This window comes from Larimichthys crocea, chromosome XIII (genome assembly GCF_000972845.2).
Source record: "Larimichthys crocea isolate SSNF chromosome XIII, L_crocea_2.0, whole genome shotgun sequence".
Classification (NCBI taxonomy): domain Eukaryota; kingdom Metazoa; phylum Chordata; class Actinopteri; family Sciaenidae; genus Larimichthys; species Larimichthys crocea.
Window position 1 is genome coordinate 15,403,660 of NC_040023.1, and position 12,702 is coordinate 15,416,361.

The 12,702-nt window shown below is 40.7% G+C and overlaps 2 protein-coding genes across 2 annotated transcripts in view; one reads left to right on the top strand and one right to left on the bottom strand.

The window, feature by feature from the left end:
• Positions 1–12,622, bottom strand: part of kcnj14 (potassium inwardly rectifying channel subfamily J member 14) — a 31,486-nt gene extending 18,864 nt beyond the window's left edge. The window contains exon 1 of the mRNA XM_019253929.2: positions 12,482–12,622. The gene's annotated coding sequence lies outside the window, so the exon portion shown is untranslated. The remainder of the gene's footprint in view (positions 1–12,481) is intronic.
• Positions 2,838–6,084, top strand: uts2r3 (urotensin-2 receptor 3). Its single transcript, XM_019253935.2, has 2 exons — positions 2,838–3,032; positions 4,542–6,084. Exon 2 carries the CDS (start codon positions 4,604–4,606, stop codon positions 5,744–5,746), a length of 1,143 nt encoding a protein of 380 aa, XP_019109480.1. The 5' UTR covers positions 2,838–3,032; positions 4,542–4,603; the 3' UTR covers positions 5,747–6,084.
• Positions 12,623–12,702: the final 80 nt, after the last annotated feature.

Here is a 12,702-nt window from a genome sequence, read left to right on the forward strand (position 1 = left end):
TTGTTGCAACCCCTTTATACAGTGAATAAACAGGCTTGTAAACTATTAGCCAGCCAGTTACATGTTAGACAGACTTCACTGGTCTCCATACACCTTCTTAGCTGATGATTGCCAGGAAAGAATTTTTTTATAATCATATATAGATGCAACCATGCATATAGATTTTGTTTACACAATTAAATATAATAATAATCCTTAATACAATACAGTTTATCATGTTACCAGTTATAAAATCTGCTTAACACAGCCCTTTGTGAAGAGCTCAAATCACACACAGCACACGAGTTTCTATGCTTTCATCTTTTATATTTGCATGCTTAAGATTGATATGGACTAATTAATAAGGGGAACACGTGCACTGCAAGTCAAAGCAGTAGAACAAAGCCCATCGCTCAGGTAAATGTAATTAGAAATTATATGATGTGTCTGCCAAGACTGAGATTGATGTGTTCTGACAAAGACAAATAAACAGCACAGTGCTCAAACACTTTCCTTTACCCTGACTCCCTTTTTTCCATGTTTGGATGTTAAGGTTAAGTAATAGGCCTATCCGTTTCCAAATGTCTGGTTTCACAGTTCATAATCTCTCCTGCTCATTTTTTTCCCACTTCATTGCACATTTGAGACCAAGGGAGCACCTGATATCACTTCATTAAAACATTTTTGCCACCTTGGCACTCATGCCTCCGTCTCCATTTCCATCTATTAAGTTGTTTTACCTGTCTGTCTCCTTGTATGAGGGAGCTTGGGCTTCTCATGCCTCCATGCACCCCCCCACACCCCAACCTCCTCCTATTTTGGCATGCCTGTGCCAGGTATTTGTTCAAATTCCTCACACCCCGTGGGGATAGGTATGTCCCCCCCTTCCACCCATCCCTCTCTCGTCTTTACTGGCTGTCTCTGTCTATCTTATGTACGCCAGCACATGTATGAAGCAGCCAATGTGGACTCCCCACCACCAACATGAGGCGTACAGCCTACACATTTTACTGGGTAGTCACAACTAAATCATTTCCAAGTTGTTCAGCCTCTTGAAGCTGGCAAACCACAGCTGCGGGTTATACAACGGCCCAGCCAAAAACAACTCGGTGGATAACAGGCAACTGTAAGTTGCTTTTGATAACTCCTGAAAGACCCGTTTATTCTATAATGCTGTCACAGATTAAAGTCAAGACACTTATTACATCTAACAGTTCAACTTTTCTCTGACATGGACAAATGTTGATACAGCCAAGTGTACTGAATAATTAATTTCCTCTATAATTTAAACATCAGATCGTCATATAAATCCCTTGTGGGGGTGTGAGGCGCCTTGTGTTTGAACACGGGCTGATGTGGTATTGACATTGGGTCAGAGTTGAAGTGCATTAGTTATTGCAGTGCGTCATGAAATGACAGCAAATACCAATGATACGGCCAGCTCAGTATGTCTGTCCCTTCCCACAGACTCTACACAGTCAAATGTAATCTTACTAGAAGAATCAACAGTGCACTTTTACATTTATGCTTACATTTTTCTGGTATCAAGCAGACAGCGAGGTATTCATAAACAGAGTCGTGTCAAAGATAATTTGACTCTTGATTGACTCGTTTCTGTTACAGGGGATCAACCCAGTGACCTTTTGGTTTACAGGTTTCTTTAACCACTAATCCAATTTATACTGCCCCTAGCTCACACTCCATTTATTAAAAACTGAAGAAAAGCACTTTAGAGTCCAAGAGGAAACCACAGATCACTTCTTCTACTGATCAGACTAAATATGTTTTAACCTTGGTAACATATCCACTGACGAGGGTTATGCATAGTTCAATATTAGATTTTTTTTTACTGCATATCTGGACCATAAATGCAGCATTTTGTTTTTAGTGCTATTAGCTGTGTAGCAACAAGGTTTTCTTTATTGCTGAGAGACTAAAAATAGAGGTCAGTCATAAAAACAAATCCATAAAGACTTTCATTTAATTATGTATTTTATAGTTTATCTTCTACATTCACTACATTCTTCTGTTTTATATACATTTTAAGATAAAGTGTGCTTCAGAGTGCATTAAAAAGTGTTATGATTGAATAAACCAAAGTTTTATAGTAAATCCATCACATTAAATTGGTAGCTTTCAAAACATAATGTAGTGGCCATATCTGTGACTTATACAGCGCATGATTATTTGCCAAAAATATGTTGTTACAATACCATTTATGGTCAGATTCTTGACTTTCACGGAAAGTCTTTGCAGTGAGTTCACCGTGAGATTTATGCCCAGCTCAAAGGTACTGAAACCATTAGAGAGTCATTAAACCATAATCGAACTTAAACTGTAAAATCCCCCCAAACGTGGCTATAAATATATAAGAGATTTAAAAAGCACACTAATATTAGCTTTATCTGTGCTTTAAATTCTTATACCGCTACTCAGCACAGCAGTGGGCTGGCTTCCTCACAATGCTTTTTCAGTCATGATTTAAAAGGGACTGAACTGTAATTACATTAATTGAATGTTTTGAAGCTAGAAACATTTTATCGACAGCGCCAAAGAGATTCCGACCACAAACCCCAATTGATACGGCAAAAATACACTCTTTAAATATCCTTCCTGGTATTGATACCTCCGTTATTAATTATTGTAGTGAAACATATGATTAGCAAAGTCATTGTTCTATTTCAAAATGATGAAGAAAAAAGGGGGCTCCTGGACCCCAGTTCAGGCCAACACAACTTAATATTCAGTATGAAGGATAAGCCCCCTCGCTCAGCATCCCATCCCACCCCCTTTCCACTCAAACACACTCCTCTCCCGTTGACTCAGACACATCAAAGACTGAGCTGAGGAGACAAGAACTCATACAGTAGAGCTGAGCAGCAGAGATCAGCTCACAAAGTTTGGATTTGTTGACCTCCACCTCCTCCTGATAAAGATAAAGACTTTGAACCCGAAGAATCCAGGAGGATATTTCAAAATGGGAACTGAATTTTTTCAACAAATAAATCCATGGAATATTATTTTTACAGCGTCTGGCATTAAACCGTTTTAAGGTAAGTTTAGGAAAAATAAATCTGTGGAATTATTGGCTGATTAAATATATATATTTATGTGGATAATAGGCCTGATGCTCATTTTTCTTTAGCACTGACTAGGGCCCAAACATATGCCGTTACGCAACAGTATAGGCTAAATCTCTCAGGTGATTCATATCTCAATCAGGAATCACAAAATTTACACAATGAAACAATTTTCTCTCTAAACTTTGTGGATGCCAAGGCTAAATATTTCAAGTGCTAAAATAATTTTATTTATATATTGCTAACAGCAGTCTTCAAATACGTCAGATATTTAGCTATTGTGTTGTCGGTTTATTGATGAGAATCATATGAAATTAAAATGCATACACACATTTGCATCAAATATCGCAGTTTACAAGGAATTTAGATGAATAATGGGGCTCTTATTCTGCAAAGTTTTCCTGGTAGGAAAGGGCCTGTCATGAAAATATAACACAGCTGTTATTTAAAGGCAGCCGGTAACGTGTGGAGGCGCGCAGCACGGCGGGGGTTTGGCTGCTCCTCCACAGTTCAACGGTAGCTCTTAACCCCGGTGCAGCCTGGGTCACCATGTGTCATACAGGCCTTTTCTGTCAGGCACCCTGCGTCTGCTTTGATGTCGCTGCAGATTACATTTCTCCAGAAAATCATTGTCATCTTGGAAGAAAAGTATAAAAACTGACAAACTTATATCATGAAAGGCAATGTGGAATATATTACTACTCTCATCTTGTGCGACATAGCAAAGTATCAGTAACTTACAAAGCGGATCACTTTATCCTTTAAAATAAAAAATAAAAAAATCAGCCATGGTTGTTAGTCCTGTCGACCTCATCGTGCTATCCACTGACTCAGCAGATTTTCACGCACCAGTCCACATCCAAACCACCAGTGTGCAAAAACACCCAACATAAACCCAGAAATATAAACTAAAACTCGACAATTTGGAGTTTGTCGGCACGAAACAACTTCTAAGTCACGTTAGCTCTCTTTTGTGTCCCACTTTGCCCAATTGTTGTCCAAATGCTGACCTTAAGAAGAAGAAGAAGCGTTTGGAGGTTTCAGTTCAAATTTACAGTCTTCAGCCCTCCTACTCCGAAAATCCAATTATTTTACTAAAACCATGACAGCCTCATCTGGCTCCCTGTGAAACTATAAAACTGTAAAGGACGTGCCAACCAGAGCAGGTTTCTGCTAAAACATAAACCACCCTGGTTTTGCTGATATTTTCATTTCGACCACATGTTTATATGACTATATTTACTTTATCTGGTGTCAAGATTCACATGTAGCGACATAAATCACTTTCCTCAGAGATCCAAATACAAATGGTTTCAGCTTTGTTGTCCTTAACCTGTTTGTCAAACTAATAAAATATCCAGACACCAGAGAATATAACAACAAGGAAAGTATTGATGTAAACTAATAATTTATCCTTTTGTTTTTTTCTCCACCTCCCTCCTCTCTGTCTCTGCTTCAATCTTGAATTTGCATCTGAAACAGACAGTTTAATATCTACTGGCTGCATTCCTTTTAACTTTCACACCTTTTTATAATTTCACATTATGGAACTCTCAGGCTCTTTGCCTCCACCTTCCCCATACACCCTCCCCATTCTTCCCAATTTCTCTGTGCCCTCCTCCTCTCCCTCCATCTCTCCATCACCCAGCCTGGCATCCACAGCTCTCTTCTGCTCCCTCCTCTCACTCCTCTCCTTGCTAGGCATCACAGGAAACCTGTACACTCTGGGCCTCCTCCTGAGGCGCAGGAGAAGTAGGAGAAGACGTGGAACAGGACCAACGTGCTGCCTAATGAGAGTACCTGTACCATCCTGCCTTGCCAACTCCTCTTCCCCTTCCTCCTCCCCCATCTCCTCTTCCTCGTCCTCCTCTTCCTCTCTCCACCTTCAGGTGCTGAGCCTTGCTCTTGCTGATCTGCTCTACCTTTTCACCGCTCCCTTCATTGTGTATGACAGCCTGGCTTCAGGCTGGGCCTTTGGCGAGCTAGGCTGTCGCCTCCTGCTGAGCCTCGACCTCCTCACTATGCACGCCTCCATCTTCACCCTCACTGCCATGAGCCTAGACCGCTACCGGGCTGTGGCCCATCCCCTGCATACCTCTTCCTCCAACTCCTCTGGCTTGTTGCGTGTAGGCCTGGCCTGGGGGCTGGCTGTGGCTCTTAGTCTGCCCATGATGATCACATTGCACCTGGAGGATGGGGAGAACCAGGAGGGCCAGCTGTGTGTGCCGGCTTGGGACGAGCAGAGCTCCAAGGCCTATCTAAGTGTGCTTTTCTGCACTAGCATTCTTGGTCCTGGGCTGGCCATTGGAGCGCTTTACGCTACGCTAGGCCGGCTTTACTGGGTGTCTCAGACCAGGCCAGCCTGGGCCAGTGGGAGCAGCGCTTGTCCTCCCCGTGCACCTAAACCCAAAGTCCTGCTCCTCATACTAGGTATTGTCCTTGCTTTTTGGGCCTGCTTCCTCCCTTTCTGGATTTGGCAGCTGCTGCCTCTCTACCAGCCTGACATGCTGAGGACAGTACCAGTAGGGACACAGGTGACAGTGAATCGTATCCTCACGGGGCTGACCTACGGAAACTCCTGTGTGAATCCTTTCTTCTACACGCTATTGACTGGAAAACGAAGACGCGTCCGGCAGACGCTGACATCAGCAAATCAGCTCTGCCGTAAGAGCAGCCCACTGCAGTAGTGAGTGACTCTCGCTAACAGTAGAGACAATAATGTGAGTGTGGTCACATATGTGTGAAAAGGTACTGTATAAGAATGCTTTCTGAGCTCCATAAAAAAAGACACCAAAGACCATTGATTTATCCTCAGCCTGCAAACTAAGCAAATAATAGCACTTTGTATAGATGCTTTGTGAAAGAACATTTCCTACAAGGAGACGATCGAAAAGACAATCTCTGTCAGATGTGTTACTGAATTTATGATTTATTTGCAAACCTTTTCCAAATAATGTGTCTTTAATTGCTGTAGTAACCAAGTTTACATATTGAAAATTTGGTTTTAAATGATTTAACAATATTATATCTGTGGTAAAGTAATAAAATGGCATTTCTAACACAAGTCTTTATTACAGTACAAAGGAAAAGATTTAACAACGAGGAGGAATGTTTTATTTAGCCTACACAATTTTTGTCCTGCACTGTATTATACAGTAAGATTGGGAAAGCAGAGTTCATGCTATATGTTGCGTACAAATATTTCCAGTAAAACCCTGATGCACTTGTTTTCAGAGAACTATCAAAGAAAATGTTTGTTTTTGGACAACTGGTTGTAACTGGTCGGGAACTCGTTGGGACATTTTTCTGAGGCATTGTTTGTTGACTTAATGAATTATGTTTGAGTGGGTCAACAGTCCCTGACATATCTAAAACAACGGACTTTTTTTTTATAATCACGACCTGCATGTTGGGTTTGAAAGTGTACTTATTATTTTGAATCATGCAATGCTTTGCATGGCCTGAACTTGTGTTCTTTGTAACTGATGTTTATAATAATGCATAATATATAGCCCTGAATAAAGAGTATGCTTTGTGTAATTCACAGTGTGACTGGATCTTTAACTTGGGAATATTACCTCCAAAAAGAAGACAACATGACTAAATCAGATGTGAAGTAGAAGAAAAATATGTGAAACACAATGTAATGAGACAGAGGGAGGCTGAAAAGCAGATGTAAAAAGTGCTGTGGGTTAAGAAAAGGAAAAAAGTGCTTAGCGGAGAGGAACTGAATTGAATTCATACTTTTGTTTGTGTGTCTGTGTCAGCATGTCAGTGACTCTACCAGGTCTTCCCCGTTCTTGTGTATATGCTCGCTGACTGGTGTTTCTATGTCTTCCCGTAGCAACGGTCTGTCTCCGTCTGTCTGACTCAAAGGCTGCACTGTACTCTATCGCAAACCCTGCTGCTCTTTGACACAGACGAGCAAATATTGTTGTTTGCCAGAAAGGAGTAAGGAATGGGACAGGACGATGGGACAAAAGGGGGCTGGGTGGTATCGAATGAGCATGGTGATATGGTGTTCTTTGCAGGGAGGGTTTAAGATGCTGAACACATGATTAAGGTCTCTATTAAGGGGAATAGTGTTGCATGTCATCTTAATCATTCAGACTTTATTTATATAGTTTCATGCAACAAGAAAATCCTGACTGCTCCATACTGATAAGACAAAATGGCCTTAATCTAATCAATGACATCATAAATCTAGAATAATATTGGCAGCGTAACTGAACATCTAATTATGTAATTGTTTTACTTTGTTGTAGACCCCAGGGTTCAAGAGTAGTTGCTACCTTATTAGTGGCTAATGGGGATCCAAATAAATAAATTAAACAAACAAAGAAATCAGTTAATAAATAAATTATTTAATAACTGAACATACCAAATTGTCCCATTAAACAATTTATTTAAATAAAAATTTTAAATGTCTTTTAATTTAATGCACAGTGAAAACCTGAGACAACCTCATACAAAATAAATACATACTGTGTTATTAATACAAAAGACAAAATTAAGACAAAAAAAAAACAGCAATATTAACCTCTAAAGAAAGCAATAAATATTCTGAATAATATTCCAGACCTCTAAATCTTTGACACAAAGCACGGGGGAAGTGGTGCTGATCCGGTCTCAGGTGACATATCTGAATAATGGTGTTTTTCTTTGTCCACCCAAATCACACAGAAGGACCGTTAAGCTCTATTAAGTGCAGTTACTGTGTTTTGACTTGATATTCAGTAACTTCTTTGAGAACATAATCCCCAGGTAATTACTTATTTGAGTGATTTCATGTTAAATGTAATGTAAAATGAGCAAACTTAAAGTTAGGGTTTATTTGCACGTTAGGAGCATTAACTGAGGAAAAGAAAACCTGAGTGCACTGCGGGGCTTTAATGCATTGGTAATACCAACAGGTTGAAGAGACACATACCAAAAGCATTTGTCAAGGGAGCGCGTGCATTTCTCTGCATGGTGATGCCATAATTTCTGAGGCTGTAGGGCCCTTCTGTAGTCCATGCCGCCTACCATGTGTTTCCATTTACCTGGCCCGGCTACCTCTGAGCAGAACGTTCCCACTGCAGTTATTACCCACAGCCCTGTGCGGTCACACTACAGGGGGCGCTTCTGTTGTGAAGTTAATGCAATATCCATCCACCTCTTACAGACAACTGAGGCCCTCTCAGCACATTTGTCCATTTAAATGGAATTTCTTGCAGACAAAGAGTCAGCTCCGTATACATTTGAAATCATGAACCCTCATATGAGACTTGGTGATTTTTGGACCCCTGGGTCATGCCGAGATGACAGAAGATGGAGGGTGTAGCTTGTGTAAAGACGAAACCCTTCCAAAAAAGACACTTAGCAGCGGTGTGGATATTAAAGCACAGAGAGGTTGTTGTTCAATTTTCAAGAGTCTGCACGGCGGACAGGTTTTGGGTGTCTGCATATTCTAAAACTCAATATATCAGATGATTAAGTCCTCCCGCACGTCTGTGGGGATGACTGAGTGTTTGATAAACTTCAAATACGTGGTGTTTTGTCAACCCAACCAAATGGATGGAAAATATTGTCTCAGTTGGCAAGCTGGCCGATCTATAAACTTTGTGTTGTTTGTTTTGGTGGTTGCCAGCACTGGTCGACTCGCTCCAATCATAACTTTTGTCCTCCTGCGCAATCTCTTCATCCTGAGATTGCAGGCAGCGTCCTCCTCCTCGCTAGTCCTCAAGGGGAAAACACAAGGACAAATATTTTCTTTTGGAAGCGTTGTTCTGTTCTACCTGAGGATTTCATAAATCCAGCACATGTCCGTTTCCTGGAACCACCAAGCATCTTTCCATCCCAGCACCCCCTCGCCCCGCCCGTCAAGCTCTCCTCTTGACTAGTGTTTGAGGCTGCTGCTGCAGGTGCCCCTCCCCTGGGCAGCCCGCTCAGGAAAGCACCCCGCTGTGTAGACGAGACGAGGCCACAGCCCGCGCCAAATTCATGCTGTGAGGTGTATAAGAGGCTCCCATTCTCTCCAGACATACACAAAAAAGATTCCCTTTGCACTCCTCCTCCGCCTGCCCTCCTCTAAAATTCAATCTTCCCATCTGTTTTCCCTCTCTCAATCACTTTTTGTCCCCTCTACACTCTCTGCTTTGCCTACACTCTTATTTCCCTGCATGGTCTCACCTTATATGACGTTGACTTAAGTTTCAGAGCATGCTTTTGCATTAGGAGCAACAAATAGTTGTACTCAAATGTCCCAGAATTAACATAAACTCCAACATCTGTAACAACACAACATCTTAAATCAAAAACAATAATTCAAGTTTTATAATACCCGCACATGTAGTCAACACAGTACTAAAAAAACTGTTTGTAATCACTGGTGTGACAGCAAACACAGAAACCTGGGAGCTCACAGTGTTTCTTTGTTCAACCCATGGCAACCCCACCATGAGGCACCCTCCGCCCCATCACGTCCCCTGACTTCACACCTCCGTGTCAGCCGCCAGGATCAGGCGAGACCCAGGCTAGCGTGCCATAAAAGGCCGGAGGTTATATCAACCGACATACACATTACGGTTCACACTTGGGCTCTTACTAGGAAAGACAGTAAATATGGCACGTCTGCCCCTCTCGCTCCTTCTCCCTCTCTCACTGTGTTTCACCGTTTCTCTATTCTCCCCTCGCCTCCTCCTCCTCCTCACGGCACACTGCCCATAAACAGTCATACCTGTCAACTCAGGCGTCAAAGCTCCCCTGACCTTTGACCCTCTGACACTTTACTCATCTGAACCCTATGGTTTGTTCATGCAGGGAGATCATGGCTGAAGAGGGACATCATGCCATTTCTATTTCCATGACACTGTTCCATATCAGAAAAATCTGTGTGACCTTTCAGGAATTAGAGCTGAAATTATTTGACGATTAGCCGATTGACGGAAAATTTAATTGTAACTATAGCCAATATTATCTACGTCCAGCTCTTCAGATGTGAAGATTTGCAGCATTTTATCAGCTTGTGTGACTTAAAAACTGAATATTTTGTGTCTCTGTTGGTCAAACGAAGCCATGAAAAAACTGTTTGGGAATTTTTCTCTGTTATCTGAACGAATAAATAAATAACCATGAATATAATCTGCAGATTAATTAATTCATGAAAATAACTGTTATATATATGAAAACCAATAGACTGTTTTTAAGGTGTCCTTTTTGCTGGGCCAACGGTGCATGTCAAACTAATGAATGTCATGGAGTGATTTTATTCAGTAGTGTCAAAATAAAAAAAGTTACATTCTCGATATTGAATTTATGGCCTAAACTGATTTGGTCCAACAGGTAAAAGAAAAATACAGTAGCAGTACTATTGTTATGAAGAGTGAAGGTTGAAGAGTGAACTGTGCGGTACACACTGACATGTTTAGGTCACAGTGCCACCTGTAGGTGGAATATAGGAACAAAGACTTTAAAACCACTATCTCCCAGTTGTACGTGTTTTATTCTATATTAACACTATTAAATGTTACCCTTTTATATTTATGTTCTTGACTTTACAGCACTTGCTTATGATTATAAATCTATTCTGTTTCTGAAAAAAGAAAAAAATATTCTTAAAAAAAACAAACTAGTTTTCAATTAAATTTGGAGCAAACATTACTTATATTTTTTATTTGATTTGAAGAACACAAAGAAGCTGAGATACAGAAACTAAAATGTACTGAATACCTACAGCCTGGTTGTATATTACAACGTCATTTTTCTTATTTAATGAACTATTATTATTGATTATATGAATTATAGTCCAACTTTAGTAGTTTCTCTTCCAGAGTTTTCTCTGCCTTTACTCATTGCCTTGTGTACAAAGTTTTACACTTTTGTTGTGGTACGAACATAATACTTAGACTCTATGGGGCTGCACATGTTCTGTGCTACGTAACATGTTGTTCCCCTTGTCTGTCTTTGTACTGACTGAACTTCCAGCTCAGGTGGCTCGGTAACTGACACATCCCTGTGACAGTGTCCCCAGAGGGGAGGACATCGAGGGCTTAACACTGCAGAGCAAACTCAGTTCACCCAGTAAACAGCAAATCTCTTGAAAAGAAATATGATTTAATTCCATCATGAATACTGAGCTATTTACATCCAAAGTTTATGGCCTTGTTTGTAAACAATGTTTAGTTTGTCTAACCTTGAGTCCAAAATACTTCATTTGAACAGTGATGGAAACAGTAATGCAATGTTTTAGTCAACTGCTGTACTGTAACTTTAATCAAGTCGATACTTGATTACTGATCACAAATCTATTTTTAATAAAACTAAATGAAACCCATGTGTTGAGTGTGACAATGAATGTGATCTTTTTACTTTAAACTTTTACTTTTATAGAATAGGAAGGGATGTTTAAACTAGATCATTTCAAAGGTGAATTAGTAATTTCAAACGTTCTTAATATAATAAAATAACAGAATTACAATTACAGTTATTATTGCACAAAAACCATCTTATTTGATTGAAAATAATCTATTACTTCCACTCAGTAAAGTAAACTTCACTTGTATTAGACGAGCATGAACAAAGCCACTGTTGTGATTGAAATCTAATACCAAGCCTTTTAAAACCACTTCCTCTTGTGTACACATGACAGACCTCGATCCTAATCAAACTCAAGAGTTTTGCAGACTGTTTTCAACACCCCGCAACATGGAACAAAAGAAATTCAACTAGGGCTTTCTGGTTGTTCAATGTATTGATTCATGTCGCCCCCACACAGCGTTCTCGCCTTCCACAGTAACCTGCACCTCCTGGCCACGTCTCTGAGCTCCTGGGTGGTCAGTAACTGAACACCTGTACCTGCCAGAGAGACTCTGAGTAACCCAGTACTGTACATCAGAACAGCTTGACAGCCAGCAGGCATGATGCTGGGGTCTGTCTCTGTGAAGGATGCTGGATGTTGGACTCATCCTCCACCAGCAGCAAAACCTTAAAGTCCAAACAGGGGCCTTTAGCCCGGGACTGGCTGTCTTTACAAAGGCTACAGCTCTGAAAACCATGAACCAAGTTCAGTTCGAGACTGATTTTAGTTTGTAATTTAAATGCAACCAAGGTTTCCAAGATATTAAAATGTTGTGAATTTGCACACACACACACACACACACACACACACACACACACACACGTTTGTCCATAAAATAATTTGATTTCATAGTGTTACAACTATGCCAATAAGCCAAACTTTTACAAATACATGCATCGTCATGTCAGTATATGCTATTTGTCCTTACTCTATGGACAGGGTTGAGAAAGACCTTTAAACCTTCAAGAATGATGAACAATTTAGCTAAACGCTGGCTTGCATTTGTTGTCAAAGAGTCAAAAACGATTAAAAGTGATACAAAACATCTGAAAAGCTTCGTATAGATCTGTTAAGACACACTTACCTTGACTAAATGTCCCGCACTGTGGTCATGAAGCATGTGGCTGGAAACTTTGATGCCTCCTCCGGAGAAACTCACTCATGGGTGGCACGGAGGTGTTGAAAGGCAGGACAGGTGAGCAGGTAAAGGAGCAGCGACACACCTGTGCCCTTTTTTTAGAGCCTCGTGGGAAATATACGGCAGTATCTGGCGCCCTCTTGTGATATTGTTGCCAAGCAACGAGC